At 41.2% G+C, this 15,462-nt stretch overlaps 1 protein-coding gene across 1 annotated transcript in view; it reads left to right on the top strand.

Moving 5' to 3' along the window:
* B3GLCT (beta 3-glucosyltransferase) overlaps positions 1 to 15,462 on the top strand; it is a 95,683-nt gene that overhangs the window by 43,304 nt on the left and 36,917 nt on the right. The window contains exons 7-9 of the mRNA XM_044777327.2: positions 3,643 to 3,779; positions 10,173 to 10,236; positions 14,800 to 14,919. Of these exons, the coding sequence (XP_044633262.2) occupies positions 3,643 to 3,779; positions 10,173 to 10,236; positions 14,800 to 14,919 (321 nt within the window). The remainder of the gene's footprint in view (positions 1 to 3,642; positions 3,780 to 10,172; positions 10,237 to 14,799; positions 14,920 to 15,462) is intronic.

Genomic DNA, 15,462 nt, shown 5'->3' on the forward strand with positions numbered 1-15,462 from the left:
TGGACAAAGGATCAGGAAGAAAACTGTGAGGTGGACCTGGGAACCCAAGCATATAGTTATGTTAATGACTGTCACACATGTTCCGTTAGGACTTGTTGCTGAATTGACTAGAACTAAGACTCTGGGAGGTGTTGGGAAACCACCACAAGCAGAAGAGGGCTCTTAAGAGAGAGTACTCTGGGGCCGGCCCGGGGGGCCTAGTGGTTCAGTTCGGCGCGTTCTTCTTTGGGGGCCTGGGTTTGGTTCCTGGGTGGACCTACACCACTCGTCTGTCAGTAGCCATGCTGTCGTGGTGGCTCACGTACAAGAAGAGGAAGATTGGCAACAGACGTTAGTTCCAGGCAAATCTTCCTCAACAAAAAGAGGAAGATTGGCACTAGATCTTAGCTCAGGGCAAGTCTTCTCAGTGGAAACAAAAAAAAAAGAGTACTGTATCTCTCCTGCTTTTATTTTCTGGTGAGGAATAGGGAGTGAGGTGATGATGGTTGGATAAGAGAGAAAATAGATAAAACTTTCAGAAGTTAGGGTACTTGATTTAAATTAAATGGTTTAGTTTCTTTAGTAGGAATAGTTGCGTTTTAAAGCTCTCCTGGGCTTGCTCCATTCTTTTAACAGAAAGCTAATGAGTACTTATTACATGTTAGGTATACTGGGGAAATAGCAGTGAGCAAAATGGATAACATCTCTTCCCTCAGGAAGGGCTATTCTTGTTGCAGGGGAGATAGGCAATAAGTGGCAATGCCAATAATGTGTCAGATGGTAATAAGTGCTATGGAAAAAAATAAAGCAGAATAAGAGGGATAAGGGATAGATTGGAGGTGGGCTTACTATTCTATATAGGGCATTCACTGATCAGGTCACTTTCAAGCAGAGTGTGAAGGAACTGAGGGAGTGAGCCATGTGCCCCTCTCTCCCATATTAAACTGCCTCCTTAATCCCTCCACTTATCTGTCTGTTAGGAGCCTCAAACTCAACATGTTCAAAACAGCTCTGAATGTCCCTTTAAACCTCTTCAGTCTTTAGTCTTCCTCATCTCAGAAATGGCATCACTGTCTATCCAGTTGCCCATATAAAAAAACCTAGGACTCGTGATTGATTCCTCTTTTCCCCTCAACCCCATGTTGGCATATCCAGTTGAGTCTGCCTCCAGAATATGTCTCTCATCTGTCTTCTCTCCGTATTTAACACTACCACTCTGGTCCAGGCTACCGTGATCTCTTGCCTTGACCATTATGAGGGCCTCCTAGCTGGTCTTCTGGTTTCTACTCTTGCCATCCTAATAATCTAGCCTCTCTGTAATTCAATTCATAACATTCATCTGCTCAAAAACTTCCAGTGGATTTTCATTCCATCTAAGATAGTTTCACTAGGTATAGCATTTTAGGTTGGCAGTAATTTTTTTCTGTCGCGGTGAAGATGTTGTTCTATTGTCTTTCACGTTCTATTGTTTCCTTTCAAAGGTCAACTGTATGTCTTGTTTTTGCTCCTTTGAAAGACATGTGTACACCCCTCCCTCCAGTCTACTTTTAGGATTTTCTCTGTCTGTGGTTTTTCAACCAATATATGCCTATGTGTGGTTTTTTTTGTATTTGTCTTTATTGTCTTTATAGAGCTTCTTGAATTGATGGCTGGATGACTTTTGTCAGTTTTAGAAGATTCTAAGCCTGTATTTCTTCAAAAATTGATTCAGTTGCATTTTCTTTCTCTTCCTATTCTGAGTTTCCAGTTTCATGTATTTTAGACCTTTCACTGTGTCCCATGTTGCTCTTGCCCTCTTTTCTGTATTTTCTTCCTATTGTTTTCTTTTTTTCTGCCTCAATCTGGATATTTTTTACTGACTTACCTTTTAGGTCACTAATCTTCTCTTTGCTTGTGTCTAATGTCCTCTTGAATTCCTAATTTCAGTTATTGCATTTTTCAGTTTTAGAATTTGCATTCGACTCTTGTTTATATATTCTAGTTCTTTGGTAAAATTCTTCATCTTTTCATCTATTTTCTTAAATATATGAATCGTATTTTTTTATGACTGCAAAGTCTGATTTATCTGTGCATCTCTTTCTATTTCTCTTTTGTTTTTGGTCTGGTCTTGGTTCTTGGCATGCCTGGTAATTTTTCACTAAATGTTGGGTGTTTTGTGTGAAAAATGGAAGAGGCTGTGATGATATCCCTTCCTGTGGGAGGGTTTACTATTCCTCTGGGTTGTAGACCTTGTTTGGGTAGGTCTGTTTACAGACTGCCCTTTCTCCTAGACCCCTTTTCCCGTGGCAGACCCTGCACTTCAGCATTGGGCTCCCCAGCACCTCTGCTAAAGTCTTTGTTCAGCTTTCTAGCCTCTCCACTGCTGCTTTCCACTTGGCTCTTGGTTTTTCCCCTGGTTTTTGTGCAAACTAGGAGTTTAAGGGAAATTACATGCAGACTTTGGGCTCATTCTCTGGGATCCTCCTAAATCTGTACCTTCTTGGCAGCTTCCAGCTCCAACCTCTGTCTCAGTCCAGCAAGGCTACAGAGGTCCTCAGCTGCTGTTTTCTGTTGTGTGTTATTCTCTGCTCTGGGAACCAGCCAATTCCTTGAGGGTTAAAGGAGGTGAATAGGTTCAGTTCCCATTGATGGGCTTCCCTTCTCTCTGGGATATTAGCTCTCACATCCTCTCTGTCTTTGGTGTTTTTTGATACTCTTAGTCATTTGCTTTAAGTATTTTCTCCAGCTTCTATGCTTGTTCTTGGTGGGAGAGTAGGTCTGATCCAGGCTATTCTGTTGTGGCCAGAAGTGGAAGTCTTCCATTACACCTAGAATAAAGTCTGTGTTGCTTTCCACTGGCATCTACAACCTACCTGGTCTGTCTCCTGCCTCTCTCTTTCATAGCATGTTTCCCCACACCCAGTAAATTCTAGCCACACTGGACTTCGTTTTTCATCAGATGTGTCAAGCTCTTTACCACCTTGGGGACTTTGTGTTAGCTGCCTACCTGCGCTTCCCCAGATTTGTGCACAGCTGGCTCCTTGATGTTTCCTCTCAGTTCGATTGTTGCCTCAGAAGAGGTTCCCCCTCTTTCCAAGGTAACCCCTAGTCACTCTGTTTAATTTTCATCACAGCACGTTGCAGTCTCTACCTGAACTACTTTATTTACCTGTGTGTTTTCTGTCTCCTCACTATTGGATAGCTATGTTCCCACCTGGTTTGGAATAAAAGTTAAATGTTAAGTGATAACAATTAATATTATGTGTTAATTGAATGAGTGAATGAATAAATGAATAAAATAGGCACTGATTCTGGAAGGAGTTTTTCAAATTCCTTTTGGCAAACCTCAGTGGGGCATGAAGGAGCACTGTTATTTTTGCCTTAATAGTATTTTGATAAGGAATATTCTACAAAATAACACTTTTATATGTTTATGGTATAATGACTAACATTTTGTTCATCTTGATGCTATGACATTAAATTACTCTGTTTATAGAAAAAGATGATGCTATGTTCATTATCATATGAATATTATATTTTTGTTAAAATTCTTTAAAAATATATAGTCTGTGCTAATTCTCCATCACCAAGAATATGTAACTAAAACTAATGGTATAACTTTGTTTTTGTTCTTACATGAAATGGATTTTTTAAAAAATGACATTTTATATCTTTATTTAACAGGAATGGTTTTTAGGAAAAGCATTACATGATGAAGAATCTACAATAATTCACCATTATGCCTTTTCTGAAAATCCTACAGTTTTTAAGTATCCGGACTTTGCGGCTGGCTGGGCCCTTAGTATTCCACTTGTAAACAAGTAAGGATTTATTCGTCTTGTTTTTTTTGGTATGTGGATCAACTTTTATTTCTCTGAGCTTTTAGTTGATGGATCTCAAGTGAGTTTTTCAGCCAGAGGCAGTATGCTGTAGAGTGGAAAGACCTGGAACAGGAGCCGGGCACCTGAGGGTTCTTGCTTCTGCTCCGTCACTTACTAGTCCCCTCAGATGGATTGCTCAGCCTCTCTGTATTTCCTCTTACTTGCCTGCAAAATAAAGTGAATAATAAATTGTGAGACTAAAGGAGGGCACATTCGTGCTCTGAAAACTCTGCACCCAGAAGTGTTATTGCTGTTGTCCGTGGACCTAGTTAGCTATAGGTATGACTTTGATCATCAGTAAGAAAATGACTCAGTCACATGCCTGGGGTTGGGAGTTGATGGCTGATTTTGTGCATGGGTATACGTGTTGAAACATAGGCTGGACAAGGAGGGACAGCGACCCGAAGGCACTATAGATATTCATACCTTGCGATTTGTGTGTATGATCGCAATAGTGCTTTTTCAGATGTGAAAAGTGAAGATAATTAAATTGTAATTTGGGAGAAATATGGCTGTTGAGAGGCCCTTTCTTAATCTGAATACTTCAGATTAATTATTATGTATTTTTGTTCTTTAGATAATGGAAAGTTGATAAAGCTATTGTAGCCTGTATATCTTCAAAGATGAAAGGCTTTCTTTTATTTCTTATGTTAAGTGTGCTGTTTCTAGGATTTGGAGACTTGAAAAATTTTTTAGTCCATTGTAGATATACAAGGTAGTGGCTACCTTGTCATTTGTGGCTGGCCAAAACGTCTTGACTACTCCCTTGACATTTGAAACGTCCTTGCAATGTAATACCCTCCTTCCCAATGTAGAATCCAAAAAGTGACAACAGGACCCCTGTGTTGTCCAGCCTTCCTTGCTACTAGGGAACCGCTATGTGAGGTAGGTTCCATTAGGAGATGGACCGTGGAAAATTCTTTTTGAGAACTGAGTTGGAGGAAGGAGACAATTCATGGGGGTCCATTTGGCTTGAGAGGTCATGACAGAGGAGGGGTCATTTGGGGGCTGGCAGCTGAGACAGTGGCTTCTTGATGTAGCAGCTTCCTGATGGTGGCAGAGGCCACACAGCTCCTTGACCACCCATTTCTGTGGCGTGAATCTGGGGGCTGTTCTTGGAATCTCAGCCTAGAGTCTCTGTATGCAGACATTCCAGTAATTCTGTGAGCCATCCATATGCCTAAGAAATGCACTTTGTGCTGAAACTGGCTAGAGTGGATTCTGTTGTCTCCAGCTAAAAACCTTGATCCATGTACCCAGTCCTGTGACCGCTGGGCAAGGATGCCCTGTTCCCAGCCTCTACCAAGTGTGCCTAGGAGGATCTACGCATTTTCCCTGCTCCATTCTTGGAAGGATGGGGCAGAAGGAGAGGGGAGATGAGAAGAGAGACTTGTCGCTCCCTTCTCACCCTCTGCTGCTTTGCCTGGCTCTGCTCTCTGTAGGGGTCAGGAGAATATGTTCTATCTCAGCAGCCCAGGGGCGTATTTATTCTCAGATTAATTAAGCTTGGATTTGCTGCAGCTTGAAGACCGGGAGCTCCCAGGATACTCTTTTCCCACTGTGTCCAACAGCCTGTGTTTGGGGCCAGCTCAGCTACCTTTGTTTAGCCTGGACTCTTCAGACGCCATAAGTGGACATCCCAGGCTGAGGCACTGTTCCTTGTCCCTTCAGCGTTCTTCCCACCTCCCGCAGCAGCAGCAGGCTTCCTCTAGTTCGTCCTCACCCACTCTTTGCTTCATAGCATGGAATTATTTGGGCTGGCCTCTCTACAGAAGTCCCGGGTGGCTGTAGTTTCTCTGACTTCAGATAATCTCTTCATAAGTCTGTTTCTCTCCCATTCCTTGGAGAACCAGCTAAGTCCTTTAAGAGAGAGACAAGTACAGCTATAACCTGTCCTGAGATGTACTTGGAGTGCAGACAGTGCCTTTTTCCCCCAGGGCTATCGAGGAAATCAGTGGACTTGCAAAGACCCTGTAAACAAGCCCAGGGATATAACCATTTCTCTGAAGCCAGTGTAGCCTCCTTTGTCCATCCCTCCCTCCGATCCAGGAGGCCTCTCATCCTGGAGGCAGATCCTGGTCGTCTAGAGAGTTTCACCTTCCTTCTTCCTTTCCCAGTTTCCCCGTCTAGCAAGGACCTTCTTGGAGACTTCTTGATGCTGAATGAAGTTCACCTTTTATTGAGCTAGGTGTAAGAAGTAACCGTTAATTCTTACTTCCCTTTTGACTTGGTTTTTATACCAGGTGGATGGAAATGATCTGTCTTGGACATGTCTTTGACTCCTAGTATCCACTTACAGGACGGTTTGGTCCGACTCTTATTGCTTGGCATGCTGGCATTAAAGCATAACCTGTTCTGCAAGACCTCTTTGGTCTATGAATTCTGCTCTCTGGCCTCACTGCTCATACGGTGTAGAGGAACCTAAGTCCTGGCAGATTCTCTTGGCTCTGGCTTATGGTCATCTCATAACTACCTCCTTCTCCCCGTGTGACTTTCTGGCAGGGGCTTGTGAACGGGGGCTGCAGGTTCTGCAGATATTGATTGAGATCTTAGCCTTGTTCAGGGGAAACTTTGTGTTATGGATTACCTGGCATTCTGTAGAGGTAGTTCCACGGACACATGATTCTCTTCCTTCTTGTGTTTATGAGGTCATTGAAAATGCTGTTGACAAGTGCCAGCTTACTCCCTTCTGGTCAAGCTTAACAATATTTTCTACTGAGATATGGGAGAGAATTGAGGGCCTCACGTCACTGCAGTAGAGTGTGTAGAGAACTATGGCTAAGGGAATTGGGCCCAAAAGACTAATCTTTTGCATAAGTTCAGAAAATTTCCAGCACTTGCCCAGTAACTCCGATGTGATAGAGGAATGAGGCACCACTTAACCTTCTGCATTCAGTGTCTGCTTTCACAACACTGAACAATTACCGACAAACTGTGGGATGCTTGTAGTTAATTAATATCCATGGTCTTCTCCCTGCCTCCCCTCCCTTTCTCCTGCCAGCAAAAACAAAACAAAATAAAAATGTAGACTCTACCGTAGCACCAGATTCAAAATTCTAGTTATCCTTAGACTGTATTTCCTTTTTCTTGTGATACAGACTAGTAATCAAACAAACAAAATGATACAACCCATCTAGCATAGCAACTGTCTTGTGGCCAGGATATATTTTAAAATGGCTTTCTAATAGGAGATTCTTATTTATTCTTTAAGAAACGGTATTATTCTTAGAATTGCAGGAGGCATAAAGTATCAGCCCCATCAGTTGCAAAGTTGGATCTTTCCATTTGGTTTTTCCCAGTTCCAAGCGAATGTGCTATTTTCTCTTGTTATCAGGAACTGTATCAGTTAGCATGCTGGATTAAGGGAATATTATTACTGTAATTGGACGGTGAGGTCTGTGGTTGGTTGATGCAGGAGTTCAGCAACCTTATTGAGGACGCTGGTTCACTCTCTCTCCTGCTTAGTATGCCACACTAGTTCATCCTAAATCTGGTTCCCTTTACGGTTTCAAGGGAATAAGGGCTACATTTTCTTGTTTATGCCCAGCAGTAGAGAACCTCTGTAATCATGGAATGTAAGGGCTTGTCCTCAGTCTCTAGTTGGATCTTGTCCAGTTGAAATTGGTCAGTCAACTTCAGACATGTGTCAACCCCTGGACCATTCACCGCTGCCAGGGAATTTCAGTGCTGTGGTTGGGATCAAACTGATTCTGACTCTGGAGCCTATTTATTGGGCTCAATAATGAATCAAAGTCAGAATTCTCTTAAGAGGAAGGAAGGGGAAGCTCTGTGTTGTGGAGGCAATCAACAGTGCCCACTACAGGAATGTCGATTCCATCTGTCTCCTTGTGTTATTACGGTGTTATTAGAGAACTCTGTTACTGGTTTTCTCTCTTGTTTTTCTACCTGCAAACCTCCTCTAGATTTCCTTCAATATCTTGCTCTGTTGACTGGCTCACAAGTGGGACTCTCAAAGTCAGCTCGGAGGTTTTCCTGTTATGGAGTTGAAGGGGCCCTATGTCCGTTACAAGTTTCCAGTCTAGCTAGTTGTGTCATTAGAATTGTTATTGGGACATGACTTAACACCTTCTAAAAATAGGAAAGCTGAATATCGAATGTGATATTTGCTGGGAACTGAATATTTAATGAGGAAATAGTCTTTCTAAGTAATTGGAATTTCTGGCCTTACTTGTTTTTTTGGCATTGTTGGTTTCTGCAATTAGCATTTGAAAAACCCTTGTGCTGTCTTGTTTGGTGTATAGAAAAATGAAATCTAGTTTCCACTACGGGGGACTTGCCTTTTCAGTGAGATGAATGCCCTGCATGCTTTTAGAACGTGAGCAAGTTTGTAGGGTGACTGACTTAGGCTCGGGCTGTCACGTGAGGCTTGCTCATCACAAGAAGGTCGTGAGGTGGAGGTGCTCACTCGGTTATGGTGGACTCCACATGCGGCTAGACACAGCCACTGAAAAATGTCAGTGTACATATTTTTTTGGTGCTCAAATCAGTCAGTGTCCATCTTAAAGAAGTTCTGTCAGTGGTCTTCACTTTTTTCCCCTTTGAGGTTTCCCCCAGAGAAAAATTTCCAAGAATTGAATGAGAAAGAAACTTAAAAAAGTCAAAACAAGTTGAAAGCATGTTTAGGGTAACAATTCAGAGGTGTTCATTGTCAATTAAGAAGGGGCCCGTGGAGCATGGCCATCTAACAATGGGTGTCACCTGCCGTCAGATTCTGATCACCACTTTGTGTCCCTTGCCTGTGGCGATCAGTCCAGCTATGACTTTTTCTGTCTTTGGAGTCTGAATGTGGTCTGATCACAGTTTGAAGGCACTTGGCAGGAGTCCAAATTCCAAAGTTACCTTGATATAGTTTATTTATAAAAACTGGCTCCAGCCAAGTAGAATTCAAACTGGACAAAGCTCCATGCCAGGCCAGATTTTTTTCTCTTCATATAAATCAAGACTGTGAGAACATAGTCTCTTTATGTATCCTCACAGACTCCTACTCTCAGGTCCTTGGGCAGCTATCGAGCAGGAATGTGACAGAGATTACATGGGGCTTCCTTTGAGGCCACCTGCCACCAGGCTACATTAATATCAACCGCGAGACAAATGCTTTAGAACTAAACATAGATTATAACCTGTGTCCTCCTTAAAGTAAATTTTTAAGGAAATCTTTGTGGCTCAACCAGGCTAAAAACTCAGTAGACATTTTTGAAATTTAGTACTACTTTTCCTTTTTAAATTGCTGTTCTTTCTTTGTAGTTGAAATATGTATTAGGAGGTTTGTAATTGAAACTGGTAGTCTAGACTCCGGTCCTGTAACAAATATAGAACTGCATGGTATTTCGGTGGTCTTGGTGAGTATGCAGTTCTCCCTCACTCAGCTCGGAATCGAGGAGTACATTGCCCTCATCCCGAAGGCTCCTCGCTGAGTGCTCCTCTTGGCCAGGCATGGTGGGCAGTGCTGGTGATACACAGAAGACGTAGTGCAGAGAGGGACGTGTAGACAGCGGATTGTGATGCATGTGGTAAAGCTAGTGGGGCTGTGCTTCCTGCTCTGGGGGCAAAGGAGGTCTCCATTTATTCTGGTGGGCAAATCTGGGGAAGCTTCACACAGAAGGTGCCCCTGAGCTTGGTCTTAAAGAAAAGTTTGCCAAGTAAAGGTTGAGTACAGGCGCACCAGGCAGACGAGCCGCAGGCGAGAACAGCAGCGGGAGTGCTGTGGGTGTAGCAGGTGAGTGCTGAGAAGCTGGCGGTAGAGAAGGGCACGGAGGGGCTCTCAGGCGGGGCCCAGGGCCTAGGTCTTTATTCTGCATTGAGACGAGCCAGTGAAGATTTTTTAAGCAAGAAAATGGCTTGAAATGAAACTGTTATTCTTCCCTGAAAATGACACCCTCTCTCCCCTTAAAAACTCCGCAAACTGTAATTCACGTGGGTTATTAAAAGTAGGAAACTGAAAAGTAGTGATTTTTGTTTCTCTGTCATGCAGGCTTTTTTCTTTTCTTTCTCTTTCTCTGTCATAATTTAGTGTAAGGATTATCAGGAGTCAACAAACTTTGTGGCTTTTTGTTTAAGGAATTGAATTTATTGTATTGTAGTTTATGTGATTTGCCAGATGTTGAAATAATGAATGCTACATTTGCAACATTTCCTGGTCAACAAATAATTGCATTTTCATAGTCCTTTGCCTCAAGAAAATTAAACTCATTTTTTATCTTAAAATTTGTGCTTTCGTCTGTTTTTAAACGTTAGAAAGTCTCAAGAATGTGTTATTCTTGTTTGACGCTTCTTCTGGTTTTAAAAAAAACTCCAATTGTCTCTGTTTTCTAGGCTTACCAAGAGGTTAAAGAGTGAATCCCTGAAATCTGACTTTACAATAGATTTAAAACATGAGGTATGTCACGGTTTGTTTGGTTAAAAGTCTTAGTAGTCTAGAATTGAGGTCTTTCGATGTAAAAGGTGTTTTGTATTCCCTCACAGTGTGGCCCCTGCCGGCAACCTGCATCTTCTCCCCACCAGGGTAATTCCACTCCAGTGAATTAGGTCCTTCTCTCTCTCTCTCTCTTTTTTTTTTTCTGGTGAGGAAGCATATAGCTGAGCTAACATCTGTGTCCACCCTTCCTCTATTTTGTATGTGGGATGCCTCCACAGCATGGCTTGATGAGCAGTGTGTAGGTCCATGCCCAGGATCCAAACCTGTGAACCTCAGGCCGCCAAAGCAGAGCACACAAATTTAACCACTATGCCACCGGGCTGGCCCCTAGGTCCTTCTCTTTTAAGCTCATTTTAGTTATGTAGGTGGAGAAGGAGCAGTGATTCTTGATTCTCTTTTTAAAGCTAGGTGGATGGGTCCAGAGGTGGATTTCTAAAAACATGCAAAAATATCATTAAAAGTACCTCTGGTCTTATTTGGTGCTTTGGTTGGACATAAGCCTTCATCGTGTCTCTGTGCTTGGCCCTCTAGAGCAGAGTTAGCCAGTTGGTCCCAAGCAGGCAGCTGTGGCATGCCAGCCTAGACCCCAGCACCCCTGGCATTTAGTGTTTAGTGGACATCTGTGATCAATCATCTGGGAGGCATGTGGCAGGTGTCCCATCATTAATCACTCCTGAATTGTCATGAAGAAGATCTCTGTGCATTTAATTCCTGGGCATATCTGACTGCCTGAGACAGACCTGCCTTTCACACTGCCGGAACCTGTATCTTAGGACATTGGGGTCAATCTTGACATGTGACTCCGTCCAGCAGTGCTGGCAGCCTGCCAGGAGCAAAAGGGGCACACCTGTAGAGACTTTAACTTCTTGAGCGTTTTTAAATGATGAAGTAACTTATTTTAAGAGAAATATACATGTAAAAAAATCATTCTTCTGTTCCATAAAAAGGAAAGAACGGCTAGTTGAAAGCCAGGGTCTGCCTGGATGTTTTTAATTAAAAGTCTACTCTAGTATAGATGCCCAGGTTGGGAATCTATTGAACACTGAATACATACAAAAGAGTCTTTCTAACATATGCGAAAGGTATAAAGATCAAAGTGTCTGCGTAGTCACCACCTGGCTTAAGAGAGAGGACTTTACCAGTCGCCTGAAGCCTACCTGTATGTGTATCTGCAGTAGTGTCGCCTTCCTTCTCACCAGCATCAACACTTTCTTGAATTCTCTGTCTCCTTTTTCTTCATATTTTACAAGCTACAAATGTATCTGAGTAATGTATTAGGTAGTTTTGCTTCCTTCTGTGCTTTGTGTAAACAGAATTGTACTGTGAATATTGTTCTAATTTGAAACTCATCCGTGTTGATGCGTGCAGCTCTCGTGAACTGATTTTCACTTTCTGTAGCAGTCTCTCCTATGACAACACCACATTTATTTATCCATTCTCCCGGTAGTGGGCTTCTGGGTTACTACTGGTTTTTTGCTATTACAGTAATTGCTTATATGAGTATTTTTAACGTGTCATAATGATCATCTGCCAGAGTTTCTCTAGGACAGAGGCTTTTAAACTGCTTTTTGACTGTGACCCACCTTAATAAATTTTTCATTGTGACCCAGTATATTTGTGTGTACTGTTGTTTTGTCTTGTTATTGATTTCTAACTTAGTATTATTGTGGTCTACATAACAGTGTTGTGAAATATTTTTAGGCTTTATGGCCTAGTTCATGTCACTTTTCATAAATGGGGAAAAGGATGTTTATGGTCTAATTTGGGGGGCATAGTATTCTTTTTTATATTTATTGGATTAAAGAAGAAATAGATTTAATCCAATAGGTCAATCTATTAAAGCACAATTAATGATGTGCTTTTTAGGTGTTTTATTTCCTTCCTTCCTTCTTCTTTTGTTTTGTCTGTTTGATCTATCATTTACTGAGGGAGGAATGTGAAAATCTTCCATAATAATTGTGGATTTGACAGTGTTTCCTTGTGGAACTGCCAACTCTTGCTTTTTATACTCTGAGACTATGTTAATTAGATGCATTCAAGTTTAGAATCGTTACATCTTCTTAGTGAATTTGTCTTCATCTCTAGTAATGTTCTTTGCCTTGATGTTTAATTTGGAGATATGAATCTTTCTATACTAGCTTTCTTTTGATGTTTGCTCCATAATTGTTTTTCATCTTTTTCTTTCAATCCTTTTGTGTCCTCATATTTTAGATGTCTCTCTCTTAAAGAGGATGTATCTTTTTTCTCCCAGATAAAGTGACAATCTTTATCTTTAAAGTAAATAGCAAATTTACATTTATGTTGATCATGATTACTAATATATTTGAATTGATTTCTAGCACTTTATTTTGTCCTTTCCCTCCCATTTTTTCTCTTTAAAACTTCCTTGTTATCTTTTTTTTTCCTTTTTTATTCCATTTTTTTCCTCCTTTGCTATTTTGAAAGTTCAATCTCTATGTCTGTGCCTTATTTGTTATTTTAAATATTTTAACATGTATTCTTAACCTCACAATGGCTGATTAATGAATATCCTGAAAGTTTAGGAGCCTTAGAATAATTTAACTCTGATTATCCAATTACCAATTCATATGCTCTTGTTGTTCAGTACTTTTGTTCTGTCTTATTTTTAATCCTGTAACTTAAATAGCACCATTACCTTAGCAGTTAACATTGATATTAACTTAACCATGTCTGTACCAGTGTCTTTGCTCCCTATTCCATCTTGCTTACAGGACTTGCCAGCCGAGATCATTTTTATTCTTCCTGAAGTATATGTATCCTTTAGAATTTCCTTTAGTGAGGTGGTGTATTCTTTCCTCTCTCTTTAAAAGTATTTATTTCAACTTTGTTCTTGAAGCCTAGTTACACTGTATCTATAATTCTAGGTTGTCAGTCATTCTCTCTCATCAGCATGGTGTTACTCCACTATGTTCCGGCTTCTGTTAAAGCTGCAGTGTTAGGAAAGCAGCTGTCAGTCTAATGTGGTTCCTTTGTAGGTAATCTGTCATTTCTCTCTGCTTGCTTTTAGGATTATTTCTTTGTCTTTGGTATTCTTCAGTTTCACTAGGAAATGTCTAAATGTAGACTTTTTTTTTCTAATCCTGTTTAGGATTCACTGGCCCTTTCTATAATATGATTGTTATGCAATTTTTGGAAATTCTCAGCCATTGCCTTTTCAATTATTTCTCATCCTCATTCTCTGTTGTCTCCTTCTGGAGCTTTAGATGTAGGCTAGGGTCTGAACTTTTACATTTTCCATCTCTATTTCTTACTGTGCTACTTTTTAGAGAATTTTGGAGGCTTCATCTTTTAGTTCTCTAATTTCCTAGTAGCTGTGTTTAATATTCTGTTTATCCCAAACATTAAATTTTTCATTTTAATTATGTTTTTCGTTTCTAGAAGTTCTAGTCATTTCTTTTTCAAATTTGCTTTCCTGTTTTGTAATATCTTTTTAATAAAAATTTTGCTTGTTTTAAAGTTTTTCTTTATCAAAATATATTAAACATAGTAATTTTATAGTCTGTGTTTGGTAATTCTAGCACCTGAAGTCATTTGTGTCTGGTTAAGCTGTGTCTGCTGGCTCTTGCTCATCAGCTCATTTCTTTGTGCTTGCTGTGATTTTTCTGAGTACTCTTGCTCCTTTGGAACTTTATCTGAGGCAGTCCTCTGAGTCCTGTATTAAGGTTGTGGGTTCCTCAGTAAGGATTTGTATTTCTTTTGCCTGCTGCTGGAGGGTTATACTGACTCAGCCGCTTTGAATTACTCTGTTTGAGGTGTTTTGGACCATACAGATGACAGATTAGGGAGGCCTGCCTTTTGGTTACAAAATCTCAGAGATTGGAGATGATTTTTCACCTCCATCTGGCTTCAAGGTCCCAGCTTTGTGTGGGAGTCTGCTGGTCGACGCTCCGCACCCTGGGTGGTTCAGAGGCTTTATTCTCTGAACTCCTGTCAGAAACTCAGCATCACCAGAGTTCGTCTGGTACCTGCTGGGGAAAACCACCCTTGAGGCCCTTTCTCCCAGGTTCTCACTTTCGCATTTTTGTCCTCACAAGTTCCACACTTTTTTGCCAGTTTAGCAATACTTTTAAAATGATTTTAAAGGTATTTTATCCAATATTTTTAGATGTTTTTAGCAAGTTGGTTAGTCAGGTTACCCACTTACAATACTACAGGAAACCAGAGTCATGATAATACTTTCTTTCCTCTTTCTCTGTGATGTGTTAGAATCTCTGAAATAGCTTCCCTAAAATTGCTTCTGACAACTTTGAAATATCTTGGAGGTTAGAATATGGATTCTTAATTAACTGTTTATTGTTAATAAAAGATTAGATTGCTCTGCATGGAATTACTATTTTTATAAGTAAAAAAAAAAACCTATTAAGTATTGACAAATTGATATGGTGCAATCTGATACTCTAGAGAAGGTGTGGTCTGCTTTCTCTGGGGATGTTTCATACCTTCATTTACTTGTGGTGTTGGCTGAGTTTTTTCACTCATTGCCAGTTTCCTGTCGTGTGGCAGATTGCTCTCTACATCTGGGACAAAGGCGGTGGACCTCCCCTGACTCCAGTGCCTGAGTTTTGTACAGATGGTGTGGCCTCCTCCTGCGCTACCACATTCCATTCTTTTCTGCCACTTTGTGTAAGTAATGGGAGAACTTCCTTGTGTATCAAAGGAAATGTACGTGCTGTGCATAGTGTTGTCCTGGTGTTTACGTAGTGAAAAAAAATCAACATCTGCTACGTGCCAGGTAAGAACCATATGTCGTGTTTCTACTGATAACAACCCTGTAAGGTAAGCACGGTTGTTATCCATTTTCCACTCCAGAAGAGAGAGGAGCCAAGAAGGGCAGGACATGAGGCCTCTGACCGCACGCGCGTCTCCCCCCAGAGCCTTTTACCGCCTGCCCCAGTGCTGCAGTGCCAGTGCGCCCAGGTCATTTCTTTTGTTGATGATGTAGCACGAGTCTACTCGAATTATCTTTTCCATTTCCTAGAAAGTGACTTCACACATTTCCCATTATACCTAAGCCTTCTCCTCAAGCCCACCCCTTTACCCTCTCAGCTGGTGACCCTGCTTGTTCTCCCCTGAGACTGTCCAGAACTTTTGAACTTACTTGTTGTGGCAGACCCTTGATCCAGTCCCCAGGATGAGCCCAAAGCCCCTGAAACTCACTGGGATGTT

This window comes from Equus asinus, chromosome 11, assembly GCF_041296235.1.
Source record: "Equus asinus isolate D_3611 breed Donkey chromosome 11, EquAss-T2T_v2, whole genome shotgun sequence".
Taxonomy (NCBI): Eukaryota; Metazoa; Chordata; class Mammalia; order Perissodactyla; family Equidae; genus Equus; species Equus asinus.